The sequence below is a fragment of the Budorcas taxicolor genome, chromosome 19 (genome assembly GCF_023091745.1).
Source record: "Budorcas taxicolor isolate Tak-1 chromosome 19, Takin1.1, whole genome shotgun sequence".
Classification (NCBI taxonomy): Eukaryota; Metazoa; Chordata; class Mammalia; order Artiodactyla; family Bovidae; genus Budorcas; species Budorcas taxicolor.
In genome coordinates, this window is record NC_068928.1 from 32,003,888 (window position 1) to 32,027,617 (window position 23,730).

Sequence of the window (23,730 nt, forward strand, 5' to 3'; positions counted from 1 at the left end):
GAGAAGGCTATGGCACCCCACTCCAGTACTCTTGCCTGGAAACTCCCATGGACGGAGGAGCCTGGCGGGCTGCAGTCCATGCGGTCACTAAGAGTAGGATACGACTGAGCGACTTCACTTTCACTTTTCACTTTCCTGCATTGGAGAAGGAAATGGCAACCCACTCCATTGTTCTTGCCTGGGGAATCCCAGGGACAGGGGGGCCTGGTGGGCTGCCGTCTATGGGGTCACACAGAGTTGGACACGACTGAATTGACTTAGCAGCAGCAGCAGCAGCATGCATGCTAAGTCACGTCAGTCATGTCCGATTCTTTGCGACCCCATGGACTGTAGGCCACCAGGCTCCTCTGTCCAAGCAATTCTCCAGGTAAGAATACTGGAGTGGGTTGCCATGACCTTCTCCAGGGGATCTTCCAACCCAGGGATCAAATCCCCATTTCTCTGTCTCCTGCATTGGCAGGCAAGTTCTTTACCACTAGCACCATCCAGGAAGCCCAATACTTCAGTTTAAAAAAAAAAAGGGAAGAGAAAAAAGATGGTCAGGACTCCAGTTCTTGGCCTCCTTACACAGTCAGTTGATTCCATGCCTCATTTTGGTACCTGGCGGTCCTGCCTGCCTCCATGTGACAAGTTAATTGATGTGCATTCAGCCAACCCAGGGAAACGCGTCCTTAGGGGGAGTAGCGGGGGGAAGGGAGGTATATTAACTTCCCAAATGTGCTAATGGGGCAGCAGAGAGGGCTCTCTTGTTCTGCTCTTTAGGAGTGTTTGCTCACGGGCTTAGTGCTGTGTATTCCCAGCCCTAGACTTGGAAGTGGATTCATTTGGGAAAGTAGCATCGTAAAGGTCTTTATTTGGTTTTGTCAGTGAATGGAGGCCAGTGCTGAGCGTTGCAGGGAGAGGCAGTCGTTGTTCACGACCCCGGCCTCCAGGCTGGCCTGCCAGGGAGCCTTGCACACCACCTGGGCTAATCTGTCTGGACCCAAAGCTAGCTTAGAATCTGGGGTCATGTTCACCTTATCTCCATTTCTGCTTTTTACATAGACACTGAATCCTAAACCCTCTTGTATTTATTTCATTTCTGGGCTGAGCACCTTCATTGTGTCCTGACTTCCATCCTGAAAAATGGATTGGAAGCCACAGTTTCTGTGGGTGAACTCAGAACCCATAAGCGTCCCGCCCTCGATCCATCTTGCTTAAAAAACTGAAGGTCTTTCCTCATCTCTAACCTGCTTTCCTTTTTTTCCCTTCCTTCAATGTGGTTTTCAATCAGCTGTCCTGTTGTTTTTGCCCCCACACCCCCTTCCCATTCAGATCTACAGAATTGCATTTATTCTGTGTCCGCCTTCTTGAACACATACTTCAGGTGGTTTTTGAAGGATACTTAAAGGGCCACAAACACGTAAAATACGAGAGTAAGAAAGGAGAATCCATAGTGGGGGCCACAAAGTGGATGTGACCTTCAGCTTCATGGCAGCCTTCACAGACAGACAGGCCTCAGTTACACAAGTCATTCAAACAAGCTGTTTGCTCAACAGAAAGCGTGACTGTTCTTGGTGCTAAGACGGAAAGGTGGTTGGTATCAAGAGGATGCTGTGGGGTAAAAACCACTGGTGTGGATAGCCCCTTTTTTATATTTATTTTATTGAAGTATAGTTGATTTACAATGCTGTGTTAATTTCTGCTGTACAGAAAAGTATATGTATATACATTTTTTTTTTTGTTTTCCTTTCCATTATGGCTTATCACAGGATATTGAATATAGTTCCCTATGCTATATAGTCAGAACTTGTTTATCCATTCCATATGTAATAGTTTGCATCTGCTAACCCCAGCCTCCCACTCCATCCCTCCCCTCCTCCCTAGCAACCACAGGTTTGTTCTCTATGTCTGTGAGTCTATTTCCGTTTCATAGATAAGGTCATTTCTGTCATATTTCAGATTCCACATATAATTGATATCATATGGCATTTGGCTTTCTCTGAATTACTTCACTTAGTATGATAATCTCTGGGTCCATCCATGTTGCTGCAAATGGCATTATTTCATTCTTTTTTATGGCTGAGTAGTATTCTGTTGTATGGATGTATGTATGTACATGTATGAAACTGAAAGTGTTATTCACTCACTCATGCCTGACTCTTTATAACCCCGTAGACTGTAGCCTTCCAGGCTCCACTGTGCGTGGAATTCTCCAGGCAAGAATACTGGAGTGGGTAGCCATTCTCTTCTCCAGGAGATCTTTCTGACGCAAGGATTGAACTCTGGTCTCCAGTGTTGCGGGCAGATTCTGTACCATCTGAGCCACCAGGGAAATCCATGTGTGTATACACACACGCACACATGCATACCACATCTTCGTTTGGATAGCATTCTTACGAAAAGCACATGGCTAATCCAGGCTTTTGGTAAAGGATAATTTTCTAACGGCGAAAGGTAAAATCATGATTCATCCACTTACAATGTTAAGGATTATATTTCCTTAATGACCATGTTAAGGATTTTATTTTACTTACTATTAATGAGAGAACTTGGCAGCTGTTACCATTGGTCCAAAGAAGTCAAAAGAACCTAAGTTTCCTTGGAATAAAGGAACGTTGAGATGACTTTACAAGCGGGCAAAATTGACTTTTCCCATGTAGTGGGTAGTGGAGAGGGAAACCCACAGAAGTTCTACCAGAAAGCACTTATTTGCATGCCTGTGGTCAAGAATCATATTGCCTTGCCATGTTGTTACCTATAATTTACAGAGTTGCAAAATATCTCAAAAGCAATAAGAAAGCTATCTCCAGATAATGTGTTGTTCAGTTTTCCATTGGAGACACCCAGTAATCTTTTCTGCTTATTCCAATGTTCTTTACACCTTCTTGTATCAAGCTTCAGTAGCCTCACGGAGTTTATCATCAGCTAACAGCCCGGATCTGTCCCCTCCACTCCTGATATACCTTCAAGTTGCTCACTCCCATGTTTGATATGGCTTCTCATTGTCTGAGATCAAATCCAAGTTCTTTCTAGCAACTGTTTGTTCATTTGTGCACCCTTCATTCATCTAAGAGCCATTGAAACTGGCCGCAGTGCACGTAAGGCAGAGTCCACGCTTCAGCCCCCTGGAAGTGGATAATAGCAGATAGAGCAAGGGCATGCTAACGTGTGTGTGAGTGTGCACGCATGTGTGTATATTTGCAGGGAGGCTGTTGGCAGGGTAGGATCATAAGAAGGGAGCAAGAATTGCTAACCCAGCCTAGGGTGGCAATGAGTGCTGTAGGAACGTATGAGAAGGAGGGGGCCTCTGCTTGCCCGTGGCTAGGGTGAAGGGTAAGAATGGAGGAATGGGACAAGCATGTCCTTTTGGAAAGGTAGGGAGATTCCCGGCCAGGAAACTTGAACATCTTGTTCAACATCATGAGAAGCTGTGAAGTTTTCTAGGTTTGGCTTCTGGAAAAGATGTTGGGGAAGCAGTAGGGGGAGGGCTGGGCAGAGTGGAAAGGGGGCCACTCCAGCCACTTCCCAATCATTGTAGTCTTATTTCTCACCATTCCTCAAACAAACAAACTTCAGTCCAAGCCCAGTGTCTCAACCACTGCCTTATGTTCCTATGCTTGGGAATCTTTTCTTCTTGACAGCTTTGTTCCCCTTGGCCTTGGCACCAGCTCAAGGAAGCTGCAGACGTCCCGAAGGACATGACTTTTGGATGCTTGTTTTACACGTTTCAATGCAGTATCTATTGGGGAACTTCTGGATGTGGAATTTCTCTCCAAATACACAGTGAGCCCCCGGAGGGCAAGAAACGTCTCCATGAATGATACCTTCACACCGTGTCACTGATTCCTTAACTGTCCACCAGCCATCCCACCCACGTTCTTAGTCCTTCCGTGATTGTTTAACCATTCATGAGAGATCCTGCCCACATTCCTAGTCTTTCCTCTTGCGACCAGAGGAGAGACATCTGGGGTCTCTCACTCCACCATCTCTTAGAGAATGCAAATGGATTTTAATAATTCAAGCAAAATGAGAAGTAAAATGACAATGAATAGAAATCAGCTCATTAGAGTCATTTTTCCCCCCTGTTAACCTCTGCAACCATTTATTCTTTGAATAGAGAAGGCTTTTTATTATTGCTGTTGTTCAGCCGCTAAGTCGTGTATGATTCTTTGCGACCCCATGGCCTGCAGCACGCCACACTCCCCTGTCCTTCACCATCTCCCAGAGTTTGCTCAGATTCATATCCATTGGTGGTTTATTACCGGCCTCCCCCAAAACTCTGTGACATCCAAAGTTCAAAAGTGAGAAGAGCTCATGGCTGGCATCTGTCCCTCAGGTGAAATAAGGGACTTGTTCTTTGTTATAGCTTCTCATGCAAAGTCAAGACCTTCTTTATGTGGATGGCCTCCTGATGGAATAGTGTCACTTAATGTAATGGGTGTGATGGTACATAAATGTTGCTCTAGGATTAATTACTTTGGGCATTCAGATCCTGATATGGTCACCATTTTCAAACCTTCCCCAAATGATAATTTATCATCCCAGGTTGCCCCCAATTCTCTTTACATATTTGCCCTGTGACCCCCAGTCATTAGCTTTAAGCACTGCAAGTTAATTTCCTTTCATTCATTCCTGTGTTCATTCAGCAGATTATTTTCCAGTGCTTCCTATCCCAGGTTTTTTGCCATTTTTCTTGTATTTCTTTTGAAGATGTACCGTCTTACGAGGTACCATCCAAAGAAATACAAAACAAAACATGGCAGGCCATAAGATTGAACCAAACATCTTGTTCTTAGAAATCATCATTAGGCTTAAAAGTAGTTACAGGGTTAGTTTTTCACTGGGGCTAATGCAGGGTAAAAGGCTAATCTCACTTGTAATTCTTAGCAGCCCTCTCACTAACCATTTGGTTATTTGATCCCCCTGGTGCTTGCAGTTTTGTTCCCTTGTGGGAGTTGTGGGGGAGGGGGAGGGAATGCTTTGTGTCAAGAACAGAAGCAAGGCTGGAAGTTTTAAGACTCACCATCTACCAAAAGGTTCTCACAGAATATGAACCGTCATGAGGGAATGTGCTCAAATAATCCAGAACACTTAAGCAAAACTTCAAGCCTCCAAGACTTTCCATTTCTCCTATCCTTGGACAAAATATACAGGCAAGTTGGACTCTGCTTAGCAATCTGTTACAGGTGTATTGAGGTTTTATTAAAAATGGTGACTGTGACAATAAGTGGATGAGACTCTGAGGAGGTTGCACTTACCTTTCTCCTCCTGAAAATCGGCTCTTAGAAGCCTCCATCCTTTCCAAACTGAGAGTCTCCATAAGCATAGGAGAGGGTGGACTTTGATGGGTGTCTTTAGAGTTTCCGTCAGCCTTGCGTGTCACTTCCTGTCTCAAGACACCTTCCGATCAGCTTCAAGCACTAGGTCAGACCCACTGGGAAGAAACAAGTGCTGCTGCTGATAGGTGTATGAGATAAGAAACTGCGGGTCTTCTTTGTCTGCGCGTCTGTCTCCAGCTTAATACACTCCCAGGGATGTTCTCTATGGGCAGAAAGCACCTCTTTTCTTCTCTAAAATGTTCTTAGCTATTTTAGAGCCTGTGATAAGGGGAGTTCATTTATTCTCATTTCCCATCTGTTGAGCTTTACTCAAACTTATGTCTGGAGTTTTTATTGACCTAATTTACTTTATACTGTTTTCAGCTGATAACCATAAAATGGGGTTCTGTTTGTCAAGTGGAAGGGGAGCGGGGAGCAGGATGGAGCCGTCGTCTTGGACTTAAGAGTTGACTGGGGTTTCTCTCATCCCCAACTCCCGCTGGCCCCGCAGTCAGGGGGCAGGAAGGTAACGGATTATGTCAAGTCCTCACTCTGTGGATCTGGTTTCAGCAGTTGGGTTGTTTCTTTTCATCAGCCTCAGATGGCTCCTGCCCCTAAACAGACTGTTTTACTTCCTGTAAACCTCATTCTCTGCCATGGAAAGAAAGAAGGAGAAAGAGAGAGGTGAGGAAGGAGAGCAAGAAAGGAAGAAAGGAAAAGAGGGAGGGGAAGGAGAAAAGAGAAAGAAGGAATGAGAGAGAGAGAGGGAGAGAGAGAAGGGAGGGAGGGAGGAAAGAGAGAGAGAAGGAAGGAAGGAAAAAAAGAAAGAACCTTCCAAGGCTGGAAGTGTTCATATGAAAGGCTGCCTCATTTGCTGCTCCTTTTTGGCTTGGATCCTCACGTCCGTTCAGTAATGTCAGTGCAAGAGGGGAAGCTTGGTTTTTCTTGGTTGCCAAGGTTCTACCAGGGGACTAAGAAAGAAGGTCCACACACGGGATCCTTCCTGGCACAAGTGAGAATTTCAGGAAATGGAGACTCTTTCAAATACTTGTTTTACAAGAGACTTTGAATGTGAGAACTGCTGTGGAATTTCTTTTTCCTTAGCAGTATTTCCCTAGAAATCTCCCTAGTACCTAGAGCCATAAGTCAAAGGAGATAAAGTGGGGACATGTATGGGGGTCATCCCACCTTACCCTTAGGTAGGGTTTCGCTGTGTTAGGAGCTTGTTCACGTATGAACTACGACTGAGTCTCATTCTTGTTTTTTTTTTTTTTTAAGTATCTCCATTTTACAAATGAGGAGAGACAGCTCAGAGATGTTAGACAAGTTGCCTGAAGACCCACAGCCTGACCTTGAGTTCTACTTTCCTTTCTGTTTTCTCAGGCACCAGCTTGCCTAGTCTGGGGGAGCCCTTGGCAGTAACCTCCATCTGAATTACATTCTTGGGGTTGACCTGTATCCTCAAGGTGCCTAAAGTACCCTTTGTACCTATTCAATCATTAAATATTTGTATAGATTCTCCTGTACCGACTTGTGCCAACCTACAACTGGCTGGGGAAGGAGGTGGCATGAGGGTGTGGTGGGAGAGATGGAGATTGTAAGGGTCCCCTTACAGAATTTTAGAGCCAACAACCCTTTTAAACCAGTCCATTCACTTTTTAAAAGAGTTTTAGATGTAGACCATTTTAAGTCTTGACTTTTTTTTTTTTTTTTTTTACAGCAGTGCTTCTGTTTTATGTTTGAGGTTTTTGGCCACAACGCATGTGGGATCTTGGCTCCTTGACCAGGGATCAAACCTACGCTCCCTGCACTGGAAGATGGACTCTTAACCACTGGACCGCCAGGAAAATTCCCATTAACTTTTTTTATTAGTGTCAAAATCAACTTTTTTTAATGGCTAAACTTTTTATTTTGCATTGGAATATAGCCAGTCAATAATGTTGAGGTAGTTTCAGACGGCAGAGACTCAGCCATACATATGACGTGTATCCATTCTCCCCCAAACTCCCCTCCCGTCCAGGCTTCCAGGTAACACTGAGCAGAGTTCCCTGTGCTACACGGTAGGTCGTTGCTGATTATCCATTTTAAATGTAGCGGCATGTACATGTCCATCCCAAACTCCCCAACTACCCGTTCTCGCTGTCCTTCCTCCTGGCCACTGTAAGTTCGTTCTCTAAGTCTGTGAGTCTGTTTCTGTTTTGGAAATAAGTTCGTTTGTATCACGTCTTTTTACGATGCAGTACCACTCAGCTGTCAGAAAGAATGAAATCACGCCGTTTGCAGCATCATGGATGGACCTAGAGGTTGTCTTTCTGAGTTAAGTAAGTCACCCATTAGTTTTTCTACACTGAGCCCGAAGCTTTGAGTGTCAGGTCTTGTCAGCGGCTGCGCAGGAACCAGAGCCGGGCCTTCAGGCATCCAGCACCCTGTAGACTTCACTATGTTGGGAAGCCCCCTCCCCTGCGCTTCCCTTGGTGGGGAAGTGATTTCCATGCACTCTGTGTTGACTGGCGGTGCTAAGTGGTTCAGTCTTGAGTGAGGGTCTGTTTACTAACATTTGTACCTGGTTGCCAAGAGCACAGGGGTGGGGTGGGATGGGGGGGAGCCTTTCTTGGGGTGAAGCCTGAGCTGGGAGAGGATTTCAGGAGCCTCTGAAACATACCAGCCGCCTGAGGGCTGGCCCTTTGTTTCTGGAGAGTCACCCAGGCAGAGCTGGGCTCCCAGCACCCTGGGGAGAAGAAGCGGATTCCAGAGGGGAAGCCCACACGGATCAGAGGTGAGGGCGGGTCGGGTCTACACAGAGAAGAATCTGTCCAGGGAGGGACAGCCTTCCCACAGCTGGCTGTGCTGCCGAGGTCTCCTCTCCCTCTGGGTCCTGAGCTCTGCCCCCACCCCCCTGCCCACGGACAGGCTGATTTTACTTTCTAAAGACTACGCTTCCCAGAAAACTTTTTTTCCCTCTCTTTCTATTGATCAAAAACAATTTTTTTTTTCCAGGAAACGGGGGGGCACAGATTACTCTGATTTCACATGGTTTGTGCCCGCACACAGTGAGGCCTAATAAACACGAGCAGTGCCCCAGAGCGCCCAGACACAAAAGGCTATTAGCTTTTAATTGAAACCCTCCCTCTGTCCCCCAACTCCCCCAGTCCCTTCCAGGAACAGGAACTCAGGCCTTTGTGAAGCAGGGTCTATAGTGGAGGATTCTGCCAAAATGAAAGGAATCTTGGGTTGACCCAGAGCTGCGAGATGCTCTTTTGAGCACCACCCCCTTATGGCACTCAAAGGCTTTTCATTTTCTGAGCAGTATTGAAATTCTCATACAATGGAGGCCAAATCCTTGCGGTGGGGGTTGAGGGGTGGGAGGGGCGAAAGGGGCGAGGGCTGGCAGAGGAGGGCGTCTGGGGGAGTCCATCCTTTGTTATGTCTCTTCTTTCCTACCCATTACCTTTTTAAAAAAAAAGTAAGTAAAAAGACCCAGTAAACTTTATAATGAATAACGACATCACTTCCGGGAGCCCAACCGCTCCAGGGACCAGAGAAACTAGGAGAACAACAGACTATTTATAATTTCATTTTAAATTATTTTAAACACTCCCGAAGGACTTCTTTGATATGCAAACATCTCGCCCAAACGGAGATAATTATTTATGGAGATGTGTGGCCCTTTGAAAGGGAGCTCTCGAATCCTCGGGCTCAGAGACTTCCTACAAAGGAAGAGGGTTCCAGATAAGAAGGGGCCGAGCTGATCCCCACCTTCCTCCCAGCCCTCCTGCCTCCTCCCTCCTCCCCAGGGAAGAAAACTGCTTTAAAGATGAAACTTCCCAGGGTTACCACTTACAGCTCGAGTTACAAGTCTCAGGAGCAACCATGTCTCCTCGTCCACAGTCGAGGTTGCAGGCAGAGTTCCCTTCTCATCTCTGCAGCTCTCATCTTCTGGAAGGGAACAGAAGCCACAAGCCTAGACCTTTGTCTTTGTCCCCCGTCCACCTGAAGTCCACTGTAACTTACAAACGCACAAGGGAGAAGGACGCTGCCCTGGGGACAGTTTGGGGTACTCACCTGGGATGGAGGTTCAGGGCTGGTAGACAGGCCTTCGGGAAAGACGACCCCAGTTGCCCACACTTGTCACAGCAGAAACCGCTCTGATTAGGATGGCAATGACCCTGGAGACTGCTCTTTTTCTTCCCCCTGGTTTTTCATTTTTGAAAATCTTTATTTATTTTTTTGCTTACCTTTGGTTCTGCTGGGTCTCCATTGCTGCGTGGACTTTCTCTAGGTGTGGTGAGCGGGGGCTGCGCTCTAGTTGCGGTGCGGGGGCTTCTCACTGCGGTGGCTTCTCTTGTGGAGCACGGGCTCTGCAGGGTGCATGGGCTTCAGTAGTTGTGGCTCACAGGCTCAGCTGCTCCGTTGCACAGGGGGTCCTAGTTTCCAGACCAAGGATTGAACCCACGTCCCCTACACCGGCAGGTGGATTTGTAATTACTGGACAAACAAGGAAGCCCCTCTCCCCAGTTTTTCTTTTGAAAATGATTTAACTCCAGAGCACCCAGTGCCCGCTGAAGCCTGGGGACATGTCCCCCTGCCTCTCCCCACAACCTGTCAGCATCTGTCACCTCCTGGACTGTCAGCAGCTTTGCACTTTTCCTCCAGGCAGCATCCCTTCCCCTCCACACCCCCAGCAGCCCTTTCTGCCCTTTTCAAGTTGGCCACTTGAGTGCTTCCCTGGCCTCAGTGATGGGAAGTTGAGGCACTCAGCTCACCTCAGCCTAACTCCCTCCCCTGCAGAACAGGCACAGCAGTGGGCCTCTGAGCCCAGGAGGAAAGGCAAAGGGAGGGGCCTGGGCAGCCGGAGCAGTCAGATCCCAAGAACCCAAGGGCATCCTTTCGTAAAAGAAGGCTTGTTATTTTTTGTTTGTTTTCTGAGTTTATTTTGTCATATATTTGCAAGGCAGGAAGTTGGAGATTTAGTCCCTTATGCTGCTTACAGGTTAAGATGTTCTACCTGTGTTCACAGGTCAAGATGTCAGGGACAAACCCCAGGAGGAGAGGGTTTTCATTCTTCCTGAGTGGTTGGGGAGGAAGGAGGCAGCATAGAGAATGCGAAGGTGCCGTGACCCCAGCATCCCAGGAGGAGCCCTCGGCCCGGAGTCGCAGGGGAAGGCGAGGGTATGGAAAAGACTCGCGTGAGCGTGGCGCACCAGCGCTGGTGGCCCAGGCTGAGGACACGAGGGTGCGTGACCCCGTCCTTCCCAAGGAGGAAGCCACTGCCACAGACAGGAGGAGAACAGACAGGATCTCAACCTTCTACTTCTTTTTCTTCTTTTTTTAAGCAGTTTTAGGTACATTGCAAAATCAAGCAGAAAGGGCAGAGTTCTGGAAACCAAGCATGGGCATTCAAACTGGGGTTCTAGAAAATTCCCATGTGCTTCCTGCTCCCCCTCAAGCACAGCCTCCCCTACCATCAACACCCCCCGTCAGAGCAGTCCGCTGGTCACGACGAGCTCATACTGACACATCAGGCGTCATCACACCAAGTCCACAGTTCACGGCAGGCTCCACCCTTGGTGAGCTGTGTTCTGTGGACTTGACTGTGTGACATGTTGCCATGTGTCCATCACGATGGTATCGTTCAGGGTGTTTTCACCCCTCTGTGCTCTGTTCAGCGTCCTACTCTCTGCATCCCTGGGATCCCAGGGCTTTTGAGTTTTGCAGCTGATACTTGCAACTTAACAGCTATGTTTTTAAAATGGCACTTCATTTGTTTAACCCTTCTAAGGCGGGGATATCCCTACTTCCCACATCGATTTGGGACTGTGAGAGGAGGTTTGACTATTTACTATCTGTTTGCAGGAAGGAGAGATGTAACCTTCCTAGAGATGCTGATTATTCTGTTTGTAAAGGTTTCTCCTGGCTGCACTGTGGGCTTTTGAGCTCTCAGAGGCTGGATGTGGGCTTTGAAAGTGAAAGTGTTAGTCACTCAGTCATTTCTGACTCTTCAGTGACCCTATGGACTGTAGCTTGCCAGGTTCCTCTGTCCATGAATTCTCGAGGCAAGAATACTGGAGTGGGTAGCCATTTCCTTCTCCCAGGGATCTTCCGAATTCAGGGATTGAACCCACGTCCCCCACAATGCAGGCGGATTCTTTGCCATTTGAGCCACCAGGATGTGGGCTTTGGGAACAGCTAAAGATGATGTGGCATCGTTGCTTCCTGGCCTGTCCTCACCACCCTGAGTTTGACCTCAGGGCAGTTTATCAGAATTTGACCTCCTCCGTGGTACTGATTTACAGACCAGGAAGCCAAGGACGCAGGGATGTGGGGGGTGGGGTGGGGGATGGGGACAAGCTAGTTAGGAGCCAGAACTGGAAGACAGACAGTGACCTGGAAACAACTTGTAGCTTCTTCTTCTCTTAGAGCAACAGTAAATAGATTTGTGATGTCAAAATGTCTAAGTCTATTGACCATTTTCTCTTCTCAATCAATATTTCCGTCCCAGTGGTATCAACACAAGGATTTGGGCAGCCTAGGGCCATTTGTAAAGGGATTTGCCTTGTGCACAGAGTTCGATTTTCGATTTTGATGGAAAGGAGCAGTGCAAGAGAAAGAGTGAGGTGTGATGGAACTGAGCTGGATCATGACTGTGATGCTGGCTGTTAGACAATTCTGTGCATTTGTCCAAAGGCATAGAACTGGACAGAATGATGATTTGTGTCTGTAGGTTAAAAAGTAGGTTCTAAAAAGGAAGAAAAAAGATCTTTATTGGAGGTCAGGAAACATGAGACTATTTCTTTTATTTATTAATTTTAATTGGAGTATAGCTGATTTACAACTAATTTATATTTCAGGTGTGCAGCAAAGGGATTTAGTTATACATATACCTGTCTCTATCTATTTAACTGTATCTTTCTTCAGATTCTCATATAGATCATTATAGAATATTGAGTAGCATTCTCTGTGCTATCCAGCAGGTACTTGTTTATCTATTTTATCTATACTAGTGTGTGTGTGTATATATATATATGGTGTTTCTGGAACCAAACAAAGAGATCATCCTCCCCTCTTTCTAGTTTTCGTCAGTCCCAGAGGGAGCTGGGCCCACCCCACCCCATTGTGGCTTGCAGCTTTGTCTGCTCTCTGAAGTTCAAGTTCATTCACTTCCATCATCTGTTTTGTGTCAGTGTCTCAGCATCTGTTTGGCTGTAGTGCGGTGGGTTACACCCATCTCAATAATCTTCCTCTTTTTTCTTGCGTAACTTGCCAGTTCCAACAATAAGTTCACTTGCTGGACTCTGGGAGCTGACATGCCATCCAAAGAAAGAAAAGAAGCAGAAAAAGAAAATTAGGGCAACATTGGCTGCTGAAGAACGTCAGAATTACAAGGCTTTTAGAACTTGTCTGGTTCATTCAAATTTCCCCCGCCTGTTGGCTTGAAGGTTTGTTTTTAAGAGTCTGCTTTCCGAGGTGACGCATAAGAGCCCCATCAAGACGTGGGCTGTTCATTGTAAACACTGGGCTTCTCCAAAGCCCGTGACTGCCATGCCCCTCAGGAGGCTGAGTCCACAGGTCGGCTCTCAGCTACTCCTGAGTCTGGCGAAGACACAGGTGCAGGTGAGCGCCCAGACCTGGGGCTGAGATTCTACATCCTCAAACCTGACTCTACACATCCTCCTGGTTCACCTGCCACAAGCCTGTGAAAGAGGAAATGGCCCAGTGGTCGTTTTGACCTCAATTCATCTTAGTTTCATGAGCTTTTCAAAAATGAAGAGACCTTAGTTTCATTTTAAGCCATGAATTTGGCAAAAGCATAAATCGGATGATTCGAGGCTTGTACTATTCTTCACCTGTTTGTTTTTTCCTTTCCTCTGTTTATGTTGATATTATCTAACTTCAGATGATGGAAGAGTTGGATGAGCCTTAGTCTCTCATCACACGGGTTTCTTCTAGTTCATTCAATGTGCCTCATTTTGTTTCAGTGAGAGCCTGATTTGTGTTTGATGATTGGCTCGGTGTAGTGTATGTGTGTGTGTGTGTGGGGGGGCATCTCTATGCATCTGCACACATGCATGTCTTTGTTGTTGTTTAGTTGCTCAGTCGTGTCTGACTGTTTGTGACCCCCATGGACTGTAGCCTGCCAGCCTCCTTTGTCCAGGGGATCTTCCTGACCTTGGGATCGAACCTGTGTCTCACGCATGGGCAGGTGGGGCAGCACCTTCCCTCTGGGGCCTGGTCTGCTTTGGCGGGGAGGATATGACCCCGAGTTCTCTAGACTTCACTCCAGGAATTTGGTTCAAATCCTGCCTTGGATTAGCTGAACAGCTTTTGTTCTGTTAAAAATATTGTTTTCTTGATTTTTTTTTCCACCATGGGAGGCCTCCATCACCACCCAGCACCATGCCCCCCCACATAGGTGCACAGGGCATCCGCAGAATAAGGGGCTGAAGTGCAGGGCAGCTGCCAGGCTCATGGATGCCCCAGGGTGACAACTTCCAGCCTGGCTGCAGGTTGGCATCATCAGAGAGATTCCCCTGTCAGGGCCCCACCCACAGGGGCCTGATTCTATGGGTCTAGGGTGGGGCCCGGGCATCCAGCACCCTCGGCATCAAGGCTGAATCCCGCCACCGCAGAGGGGCCCATTGCTTTCTTTTGAGTTTCCTGAAACATGTTGAAAGCCTGAAATACCTGCTGCAAATCCTCCAGTTTCCCAGGTTCCTGCTCCGTGGTCCAGGTCTTTGAGGGACCTGATGCTCCCAGACTGGTCATCCCCAGGCCTGAATGTCGTGGGTGTCACCTGAAACCCCTGCTTAGCATCTCTTCTTCTTGTCCTGAGGATGGGTGGGTGGGAGCATGCATCTTCCTGAGACTTGCCCCAGAGAGACCTCCAGGTCCACTGGCTTCATAAGCAGCCTGGGGAATGTGTGCCAGGTGTGGAAGAGTGTCCCTTCCTGCCCACGAGGTGGAGAGGGGAGGATGGGGCAGGGGGCGGGGGCGCGGCCTCTGGCAGGAGGAACTACTGTTCCATCCTGTCCTGAGCCCCCAGCCTCATCCTATGCAGTTAATAGCAAGCGTGTGTGAGCCTAAGACATCTTTTGTTTTGAAATCTGACTATCTTTGAACAATTATGATCATAGTCATGTGATTCTAGCCCTGGAATACCTATTATTAAGATGCTAATCTCCAAATGAGAAGAAGAAATACAGATATCTCTTTAAAGAAAGGACAGGTGTGTAGCTCTTTGTACATTTCATCATAGTAGGAAAAACTCAGAAGGCTGGGTGGAAGAGGTGTGGTGATGGGGGTATCAGAGGGCCCGACTCTCGGCCTACTGGCAGCGGGTGACCCTCCCTGTCAGCCCCAGCTCCCTCCTCAGTAGGTTGGGGCTGGCAGTGCCCCCTCGAAGGCTTGTGCACGAGGGATTAGGTGAGGCGCAGTATGTGAAAGTTTCTCTGAGAGCCCCAAAGCGCCGCCTAGATTATTAGCTGTGGCTATCTGTTTGAGAAACTGGCTTTCCTAATGAGCTGCTCAATTTAACTGCAATCCACCTGCTGGCTTGTGAGGCCTGCCTGTGGCTGGAGCCACCACTGGCGGGGTCACTGGGGTGAGCTGCAGGGCCCACGTAAGGGGGGTCACCCTCGGCCATATCTCCATCTTTTCTTCTCGGAGCCACTGCTGTGCCCAGAGAGGTTCTGAGTGTCCGGACAGAAGAGCCTGACCAGTGAAGGATGGGAGTGGTAGGAAGCTGGGCCCAGGAAGTGAATGGAAAAGGGCTTCACTCCAGGACCAGGGGTGCTGGGAGGCAGAGGGGGTGGAGGGTGACAGAAGAGCTGACAGAGGCAAGAACAGGGTCTTGCCTCTAACTGCCCCGAAGGGTCAACAGCACACTTCTTGGGCCATGTTGGGGAGGTGCCCCACTCTGTCTGAGCCCAGGCCTTGGGACCAGGGCAGAGGAGGAAAAATAATTTTCCCTCCTCCCTTCCAGGTTCTTAGCTGAGACACCCCCACCCCAACCCAGTTCCCTGTAATAAAAGATAGTCAACAGAAGAAAAACAAACAAGTTTAATAACATGTGTCCCTCCTGTGTACAAGGGAGATGCCCAGGAAACCTGAGCAAGTCTTGGAAACAGCCCAAGCCTCCATCGTAAATGCCATCTCCAGCTGGAGACAAAAGGTTTTTAGAAGGGGGAGGCCAGTTCTGGGAGGTGGCGGGGAAAAGTCCAGTAGATAAGGGCACAGCTGTTGGGCAGACTTAACTCCATGGATACGAGATTCTAGAGATACAGCCAGTCTTCTCCTCCTGGTACAGACAGGAAGACACTCTTGTTATTCAGTTGCTCAGTCGTGTCTGACTCTGTGACCCCGTGGACTGCAGCATGCCAGGCATCCCTGTCCTTCACTGTCTCTCGGAATTTGCTCAGACTCATGTCCACTGAGTCTATGATGCCATGCAACCATCTTATCCTCTGTTACCCTCTTCTCCTCCTGCTTTCAATCTTTCCCAGCATTTCCCTTATAAATATAAATGTCTCTTACTAAAAGTTAGCATTCACTGGTTTTCAGAGCTTTTCAGTGTCCATTGTTTATTAAAAATAATCAGCCTAAAATAATCCTTAACCCAAAGAGACATATTTCTTGTGGCTTATTCTACTCCCCTCCCCCTGCCACAGAAATGCACCTGGAAACCCATGGAGAGGACTCAGGGAGCACCTGCTGAAATGATGGAGAATCCCGTAGCATATTCACCCATTAGCTGCTCTGTGTCCACACCACGCACGCCCAGGGGAAGGTGGCTGTGGAGCCTGCAGTGAACAGGGACTGAGACTCGGTGTCAGCAGTTCCCCAGCTGTTATTGATAAACAGAGAAAGTCTTAAGACCCTGAGTGCTTGTTGACATCTGTGTGCAACCTCTGGACTGCCCTAGGGAGACGGGGTCCTTTGGAGCCTATACTGCAGCGTGGCAGGGGGTCACCCAAGAATCTGACCCCAGTCCAGGGATGCATCATGGCTGAGTAGGCTGTGCCTTTGGACTGTAAGATGGTGAGCATTTCCTGTTCCTTTTCTGTTCATCCTGGTATGGGCGCTCTCACTTGGCCATTTTGCTCCGTGATCACCAGGCCCTTGTTTAGGGATGTCGAGGGGATGCGTGCAGCAAAGGCTCAAAGGTGGTTCTGGAGCCCAGGTGGGCAGAGAGCCACGTCCACTCTTCCTGAAGCTTTGCTTGTCCCAGGGGCATCCCCATGGCTCCTCTGCAGGTGAACCAAGGGAGTGACCAGTCCCTGCGTCCAAGCCTTGCCTCCTTGCACCCCTTCCCTGACGCTGTCAACAGCAGGGAACTGACAACCTTTCTTTGGCACCGATTAGCTCCCAGGCTTGGTCCCAAGGAGAAACCCTGGGTGGTGGACATCATCCTTCATCTCACGGACCAGTTGAGAAAATGGAGACATGGACAGGTGAGGGGCACACACATCAGTCCACGGGGTGCTGAGAGTCAGACCAGGGGCTGGACTTCAGTGCCTGTGCTTGGTCACTCAGACCCTCTGCAGACAGACCCCAAACCTGCCCCATGTGCATGGCCCTGGAAAACATGGCGGGTGGGGTTTTCTTCAGTCATAGGGATAGCACTTGGATTTTGACTATTGAACCCTTTCTTGTAGACTCGGTTTAGATGTATGTGGCTGAACACAGGGAAAAAATTCGGACTTAATCAGACTCGACCTGCTTTTGAGGGAAATGCAGAATAAGTTGAGAGCCGGGCCCTCTTTAATCCTCCATCGAATTAGCCTGATGACAGGGCTACCTTCATCTAAGTGGTAAATGGGCAAAGTGGGTCAATCCAGCTTTAGCTTAAGCTGGGGCTGGTTGCAGGGTTGCGCGGCCACCCCCCATCAGGGAGAAGCCTGCTTCTTCTAATTTGCTGTGAAGGAGGAGTCTGTTGCCCTTTCTTGCTCGTGTGATAGAGTTTATATCATCATTTCTATAAACATCTCTGTAAAGCAATTTTGGTCTCAGTAGTTTAGGGACGGCTTGAAGCTGGGTGTTTAGAATATCCGGAGTGTTAGTTGCTCAGTCACGTCTGACCCTTTGTGACCCCATAGACTGCAGCCTGCCAGACTTTCCTGTCCTCCACTATCTCTTGGAGTTTGCTCAAGTTCTGCCTGTGTGGTTACATTTAAATCATGTGGCAATAAATAAATATCATACAAGTCTCTCTCTCCCTTAAAAAATATTTATTTATTAACTTATTTATTTTGGCTGTACCGGGTCTTAGTTGTGGCATGTGGACCCTTCATTTCCTGACCAGGGATCAAGCCCAGGACCCCTGCATTGGCAGCGAGGAGTGAGTCTTAGCCACTGGACCACTAGGGAAGTCCCTGTCTCTTTTAAAATTATTTATTTTTATTTGGAGGATAATTGCTTTACAATATTGTGTTGGTTTCTGCCATGTATCAACATGAATCAGCTATAGGCATTCACACGTCCCTTCCCTCTTGAACCTCCCTCCCACCTCCCACCCCATCCCACCCCTCTAGGTTGTCACAGAGCACTGAGTTTGAGCTCCCTGCATCATACACCAGGGATCTATAAAAAACAGATTTCCACCAGCTAGCTATAAAATGGAATCTGAAGTAGTTTTGGAGGCATCTAGAGTTGTGTCTCAGCAAATTCTCTCTTCGCATCAGTTTATACTTCAACTGACTCCTCCCAATTTTTTGGCAGCTATGTGCCTCGAGGCCTTCAGGGATGTCTTTCACAGTGAAGGCGTTTGGTTGGTGGTCACTGTGGCGATGCTAGTACACCCTGACTGGCTCAGGGGACATTTTCCTTCTTGTGTCTACCGGGCTTTTGTCCCAGCGTGATAAGCAGAGCAAGGCAGGAAAGTGAGGACACGTGGACACCAAAATCTCTGGGGGCTCCAGGTGATATTATTTTGAAAGGCATGTATCCAGAGGCCAGAGGTCTCTGTGTTCTGAAGTCAGATATTCTGGGCGATCTAAAAGCTGGATACCCCCCAAAATAAGGGAGAGGTGACACTGGGGAGATCTCAGAGAAGGTCGAATCTTACTCCTACCCTAAATTAAAGTGCCTTCCCATCTTAGGTGGAAAGCAGCTGGCCTCCAACCTTCAGATGGGACGTACCTATATCTCTTAGCTCTGAAACTCAACTTTCATTTTTTTTAAATGTTTCTACAAACTGAAATTAGATGGAGCCGGGATTAAAAGTGCTGACATTGCCACTCGGTGCTCTGTGATGACCTAGAGGGGTGGGATGGCGGGAAGAGTGGGAAGGAGTCTCAGAGGGAGGGAATATATGGATACATATGGCTGATTCACGGGTGTTGTACAGCAGATATTAACGTATTGTAAAGCAGTTAACCTCCAATTAAAAAAAAAAAGGCAAGAATAGAGAAAAAAAAAGTATTGCTATTGAGACGTGTGGCCGAAAAGCTGTGACCTCTGACCCGCCCTGGTCTGTTTGCTCCGCACAGGGACCTGATGCCGAGGACCCTGGAGGGCCAGATCACCATGGAGAAGACCCCCAGCTACTTCGTGACGCGCGAGGCGCCCGCGCGCATCTCGGCCATGTCCAAGGACACCAGGCTCCTGGTGGTGGTCCGGGACCCGGTGACGCGGGCCGTGTCGGACTACACGCAGACGCTCTCCAAGCGGCCCGACATCCCCAGCTTCGAGAGCCTGGCCTTCCGGAACCGCTCGGCGGGCCTGGTGGACCGCTCGTGGAGCGCCATCCAGATCGGCCTGTACGCCGAGCACCTGGAGCGCTGGCTGCGCCACTTCCCCGCCCGCCAGATGCTCTTCGTGAGCGGCGAGCGCCTGGTGCGCGACCCGGCCGGCGAGCTGGGCCGCGTGCAGGACTTCCTGGGCCTCAAGCGCATCATCTCGGACAAGCACTTCTACTTCAACCAGACCAAGGGCTTCCCCTGCCTCAAGAAGGCGGAGGGCAGCGGCCGCCCCCACTGCCTGGGCAAGACCAAGGGCAGACCCCACCCCGAGATCGACGCGCAGGTGCTGCGGCAGCTGCGGGATTTCTACCGGCCCTTCAACCGCAAGTTCTACCAGATGACGGGCCACGACTTCGGCTGGGACTGATGGCACCCTCTTGGGCGTAGGAAATATTAAGAGAGATTATATGTATGTAAAATGTACAGAAATCTATTTTATAATAATTTATTTTTAATTCATAAGCAATTAATTCACTAAGCTGCCTAGCCACACTCTTTTAGAGAGCCATGTAATCTGTTAACATTCCGAAGTGTTTTCTAATATTTTCTTGTCCTCGAAATGGATGGTGCTTCCATTTTTTTTTTCCCTCCTTTGTGTTTCCTTTCTACCCATTGTATTTAAAGAAAAGCACAACTTGAGATTTTTGTTGTTACGGGTATGCAGCCTTCGATCGCTGTCTGGGTGCGTTTGTCATCTCCTTGTTCTGAAACTCCGGTTTCCCTGGCTGCCTGGCCACCTCTGGGAGCTCTGAGGAGACAGACTGCCACGTGGCAGCTTCCTTTGCCACTTTCTGACACGTCCAAGGACGCAGACTCCAGACCACAGTGCTAGGTCTGGCCCCCCCCACACCACACACACATCCCCTCAAGTCCACTCAGCACCCGGGAGAATCGCTACTTTGGCAGGGACATCCATGTCCTCTTAGAGCCTGCTGGTGAGGGGTCAAGTTCATGGACTTTAGCTTTTGATTTTGAAGGCTGCCCCCTTGCCTCCTCTTCTGCCCCATCCCCAGTTCATCAACCAGCTTGAAGTGTATGCAAATGTCAGCCCCCTCACCTTTCCAAGGTCCTGTGCTTGGCTGCTGCTTTAGAAATAAAGATGTTTCCTTCTAATTTGCATGCGAGTGCATCATGCTCCGTTCTCAGGCAGTTTCTGCCTTGACACACCAAAGAACCCCGCCCCCCATCCCTCCCCCCACTCCCCCATCCCGCCCCCCATCCACCACCCCCCCCCCCCCCCCCGCTAGCAGAACGACCAGCACGAACCAGGGGTGCCGGGTGTTGAGACCTGAAGGGGTCAGGTGCCTCCCCTCCTGACTCCACCAAGATGCCAGGACCAGCCTGCGTTTGGGGTCTGGAATTCCTCTCCTTGGATTTTCTAGCTCATCTCAGACAACACAGTCTGTAGCCAACAGCCAGACAGAACCAGGAGTGGCCCTCTTATAAAAAGAGACTGGGAACGCTGGCCCCGTGTTGCCTGTGACACTTGAGCCTGGGCTGTCTCTTCTAGCCAGGCCCTGGCAGGAGAGGTACCAGCCTTGTAGCTGCTGATGTGGAATGCTCTCCTCTACTTCTCTCTGGAGGGAGCGGTGGGGTGGGAAGGCCGGGGGAGTCATTTGATGCTGATCAGCTCTTGGGTAACCGTAGAGCAATATGACATAATAATAGTGTCTTCACTTGATCCTCAGTTTTCTAACCCAGAATGGGAATTGTCATTTGCATTATACTTTCATCAAGGAATATATGGGAAGATGTTGTCAACCTGGCTGGGTTACAGTCGTTACAAAGGACACTTTTGTCTGTTCTATGCGATAACTCGCTCGCTAGAGAAACAAAATACTGGTCTTTAAGGGATGTCTTGTGGATAAGCTGGTTTGTCTTTGCCCACATAGCTAGTTTGTGCTTAGCAGCAAAACTGTCATCCTGTAGGTTGGGTGTAGGAGGATGGACATGGGGTGGGGGCAGGGAGCTATGCATTCCTGAGATGCTGTAATCATTCCCTAGCTTTGTTACTGCCTCTACCAAGCCGAGGTGAACCTGCACTTAGGGGAACACCCATAATCACGGGGTGGTTCTCCCTTCTTGCTGCTTGGGTGTCAGAGACATCCTCATAAGGGTGCTGACTGATCATACATTTCTCCAGTCAGAAAGCTAATTAGAAGTAAACCGGAACACCGCCTCTTTTCCGTTACAGTAGAACATGGCTTCAAGTCCGAGTCAGTCCACAACCACCACCTGCTCCTGCCCCATCTGCTTTTTGGCTGCTCTGGTGCCCTGCGTGGCACGTGATGTCCAGTTGCAGAGAAGTTCAGAGAAGGGCTTGCCACAAAGCCGTGGGGGAAATGCACACAAGCTTCCCCTTCCCCTCCAGGTCCCTGCTTGTCTTTTCAAGCTGGACCATTTTTGATTAAGTTGTTTATTCTCTGCCTTAAAACTGAAACAGGAAATCCTCAGCTTGAAGGAGGGTCATTTAGTCATGAACACTGAAGTGAGTCAAGGTTCCATTCTAGGTCAAATCCTTGAATCCAAACAGATGTTGATAATTAGCACTGAAGGACTAGAGTGAGTTTTTCCGTAGAAGACAAATAAATCAGATTTCTTGTGCATCTCTTCCGAGGGGTCTGAGGGCTTGCGGTTTCTGACTGCTCCTGACGGCTCCCAAGGTTACACCCCATCGCGTGATACGTATTACAGGGCCCACATGTCTTCCCCTGGAGGAGTCAGGCAACACATAAAATCAGGCCTTAACTTTCTTCCTGTCCCAGCCATCTGTAAGACCACCAACTTAACTTTTTCGCTGCTAGAAGGCAAACACCATATCACCTCTTGGCAAATTTTGTCCTAACGCACGTTTTGGGTTTCTTCCAGGTTACAGGAAAAGCTCTGATATTCATGAGGTACTCTTCACTGCACTCAGTGTGTTTAAAAACAAACAAAACTGCTGAGAAAAAAGTTGGAGGTTTCTGTTGTTCCTATCTAGCCCACGCTGTCTTTGAGGTGTTTGTCCAGGAGTCTGTGAACTTGGTACGTGGGACCTGGAAGGTGTTTAGGTACACAGACTGCACTATAAGCATCTAGTTGGAAGATGAAGGAGGAGAAATTGTCTCCTTCCTCCTAGAAACTCACTCTGAGTGACAGGTACATTATAGACATTGGAGAAACAGAGTTCCAGATCCTACCAGGATATTTTCATAAGAAAGGAAAAATGGAAGAGTCCATTCAGCTAGAAACACTCAGTGTCAAAAAGGCCGAGGTGGAAGTCGATGTCTTTTTCTTTTCAGTTGATCAAGAAAGATGGTCAGTAAAACTTCAAGGTGTGGTTAGATTTTTTTTTTCACTTTTGTAACATTAATTTATGACTGAGTTTCATTCAACCCAGTAATCTGAAATACTGTGCAAATCCTAGCTGTTTCTGCTATAACCTGGATGTTAGAATAGCCAATATGTACAAAAAGGAAAAAAAAAATTAAATCAAGTATTTTGTCCTATGTATAACACAAATTAATTTTACACAGAGAAAGATGTTTCTAGGAAAATGAAATTCTGGTAATTCATACTATTTCTTTGTATGAACAAATAAAATATATTTTACCAACTCGTGGATATTTCTGTGTTTTATTGTGTGTTGTGGATGGACAGGGAGGTGGCGGTTGTTGTTCAGTCACTAAGTCATGCCCAAATCTTTGCAACCCCATAGCTTGCAGCGTGCCAGGCTCCCCTGTCCTCCACTTTCTCCTGGAGTTTGCTCAGATTCACACCCATTGAGTCCGTGATGCTATCTAAGCATCGTACCCTCTGGCACCTTCTTCCTTTTTCCTTCAGTCTTTCCCAGCATCAGGGTCCATATCTTTAGCAAACAACCTGTTTTCCGTTAACAAAGCCACCATCTCCATGGTTATATGGATTATTATTTACTACTTTAAACATTCAGTTCATTCTTCTACTTGCTATTTTTGAATTTTCAATTGAGATTTACTTTCTGGTTGCATTTTACTTTATTGTTATTTTCTAAAAATATTTATTTCTTTGCCTGTGGTCTTATGTGGTCTTAGTTGCAGCATGTGGGATCTGGTTTCCCGACCAGGGATCAAAGCTGGCCGCCTACATTGGGAGACAGAGTCTTAGCCACTGAACCACCAGGGAAGTCCCTCTGGTTGCATTTTAAAGTAGCCGACACTAAGTTAATAAATTAAGGCTCAAGAATCCTGACCTCTTTTTGTTGTTGTTGTTTTATAAGGCACTTTATTGAGGCGAGATTGGTATACAAAAAGTGTACATGTCTAACGTATACCACTGGATGAGTTTAGTGTACGTACACACCCGTGAAACCAATGCTGTAAGCATAGCCATCACCTCCAAAAGTTCCCCCCACCACCATTTTTATTTATATTTTTGTGGTAAGAACATTTTACACAAGACCCACCCTCTTAGCAAACTCTTAAGAATTCAGTATAGTATTGTTAACTGTAGACACTATGGTGTATCTTCGGTGTCTTGGATTTAATTCATTTTGTGGAACTGAAATTTTATTCAGTTTAAAAAGGAAACATCTTAACAGTTTCAGGTGAATAGCCATTCTCTCATGCCATAAAGAAGCGATCTTAATTAAAAGCATAAATATTAATAGAACAAAAACTAATTGATGCTAATAATTTCTAGTTATGTATAACTCAAACCATGTTTGCCATAAGCTA

The 23,730-nt window shown here is 47.8% G+C and overlaps 1 protein-coding gene across 1 annotated transcript in view; it reads left to right on the plus strand.

Moving 5' to 3' along the window:
- Positions 1–19,403, plus strand: part of HS3ST3B1 (heparan sulfate-glucosamine 3-sulfotransferase 3B1) — a 39,696-nt gene extending 20,293 nt beyond the window's left edge. The window contains exon 2 of the mRNA XM_052658555.1: positions 18,785–19,403. Within this exon, the coding sequence (XP_052514515.1) occupies positions 18,785–19,403 (619 nt within the window). The remainder of the gene's footprint in view (positions 1–18,784) is intronic.
- The last annotated feature ends 4,327 nt before the right edge of the window (positions 19,404–23,730 follow it).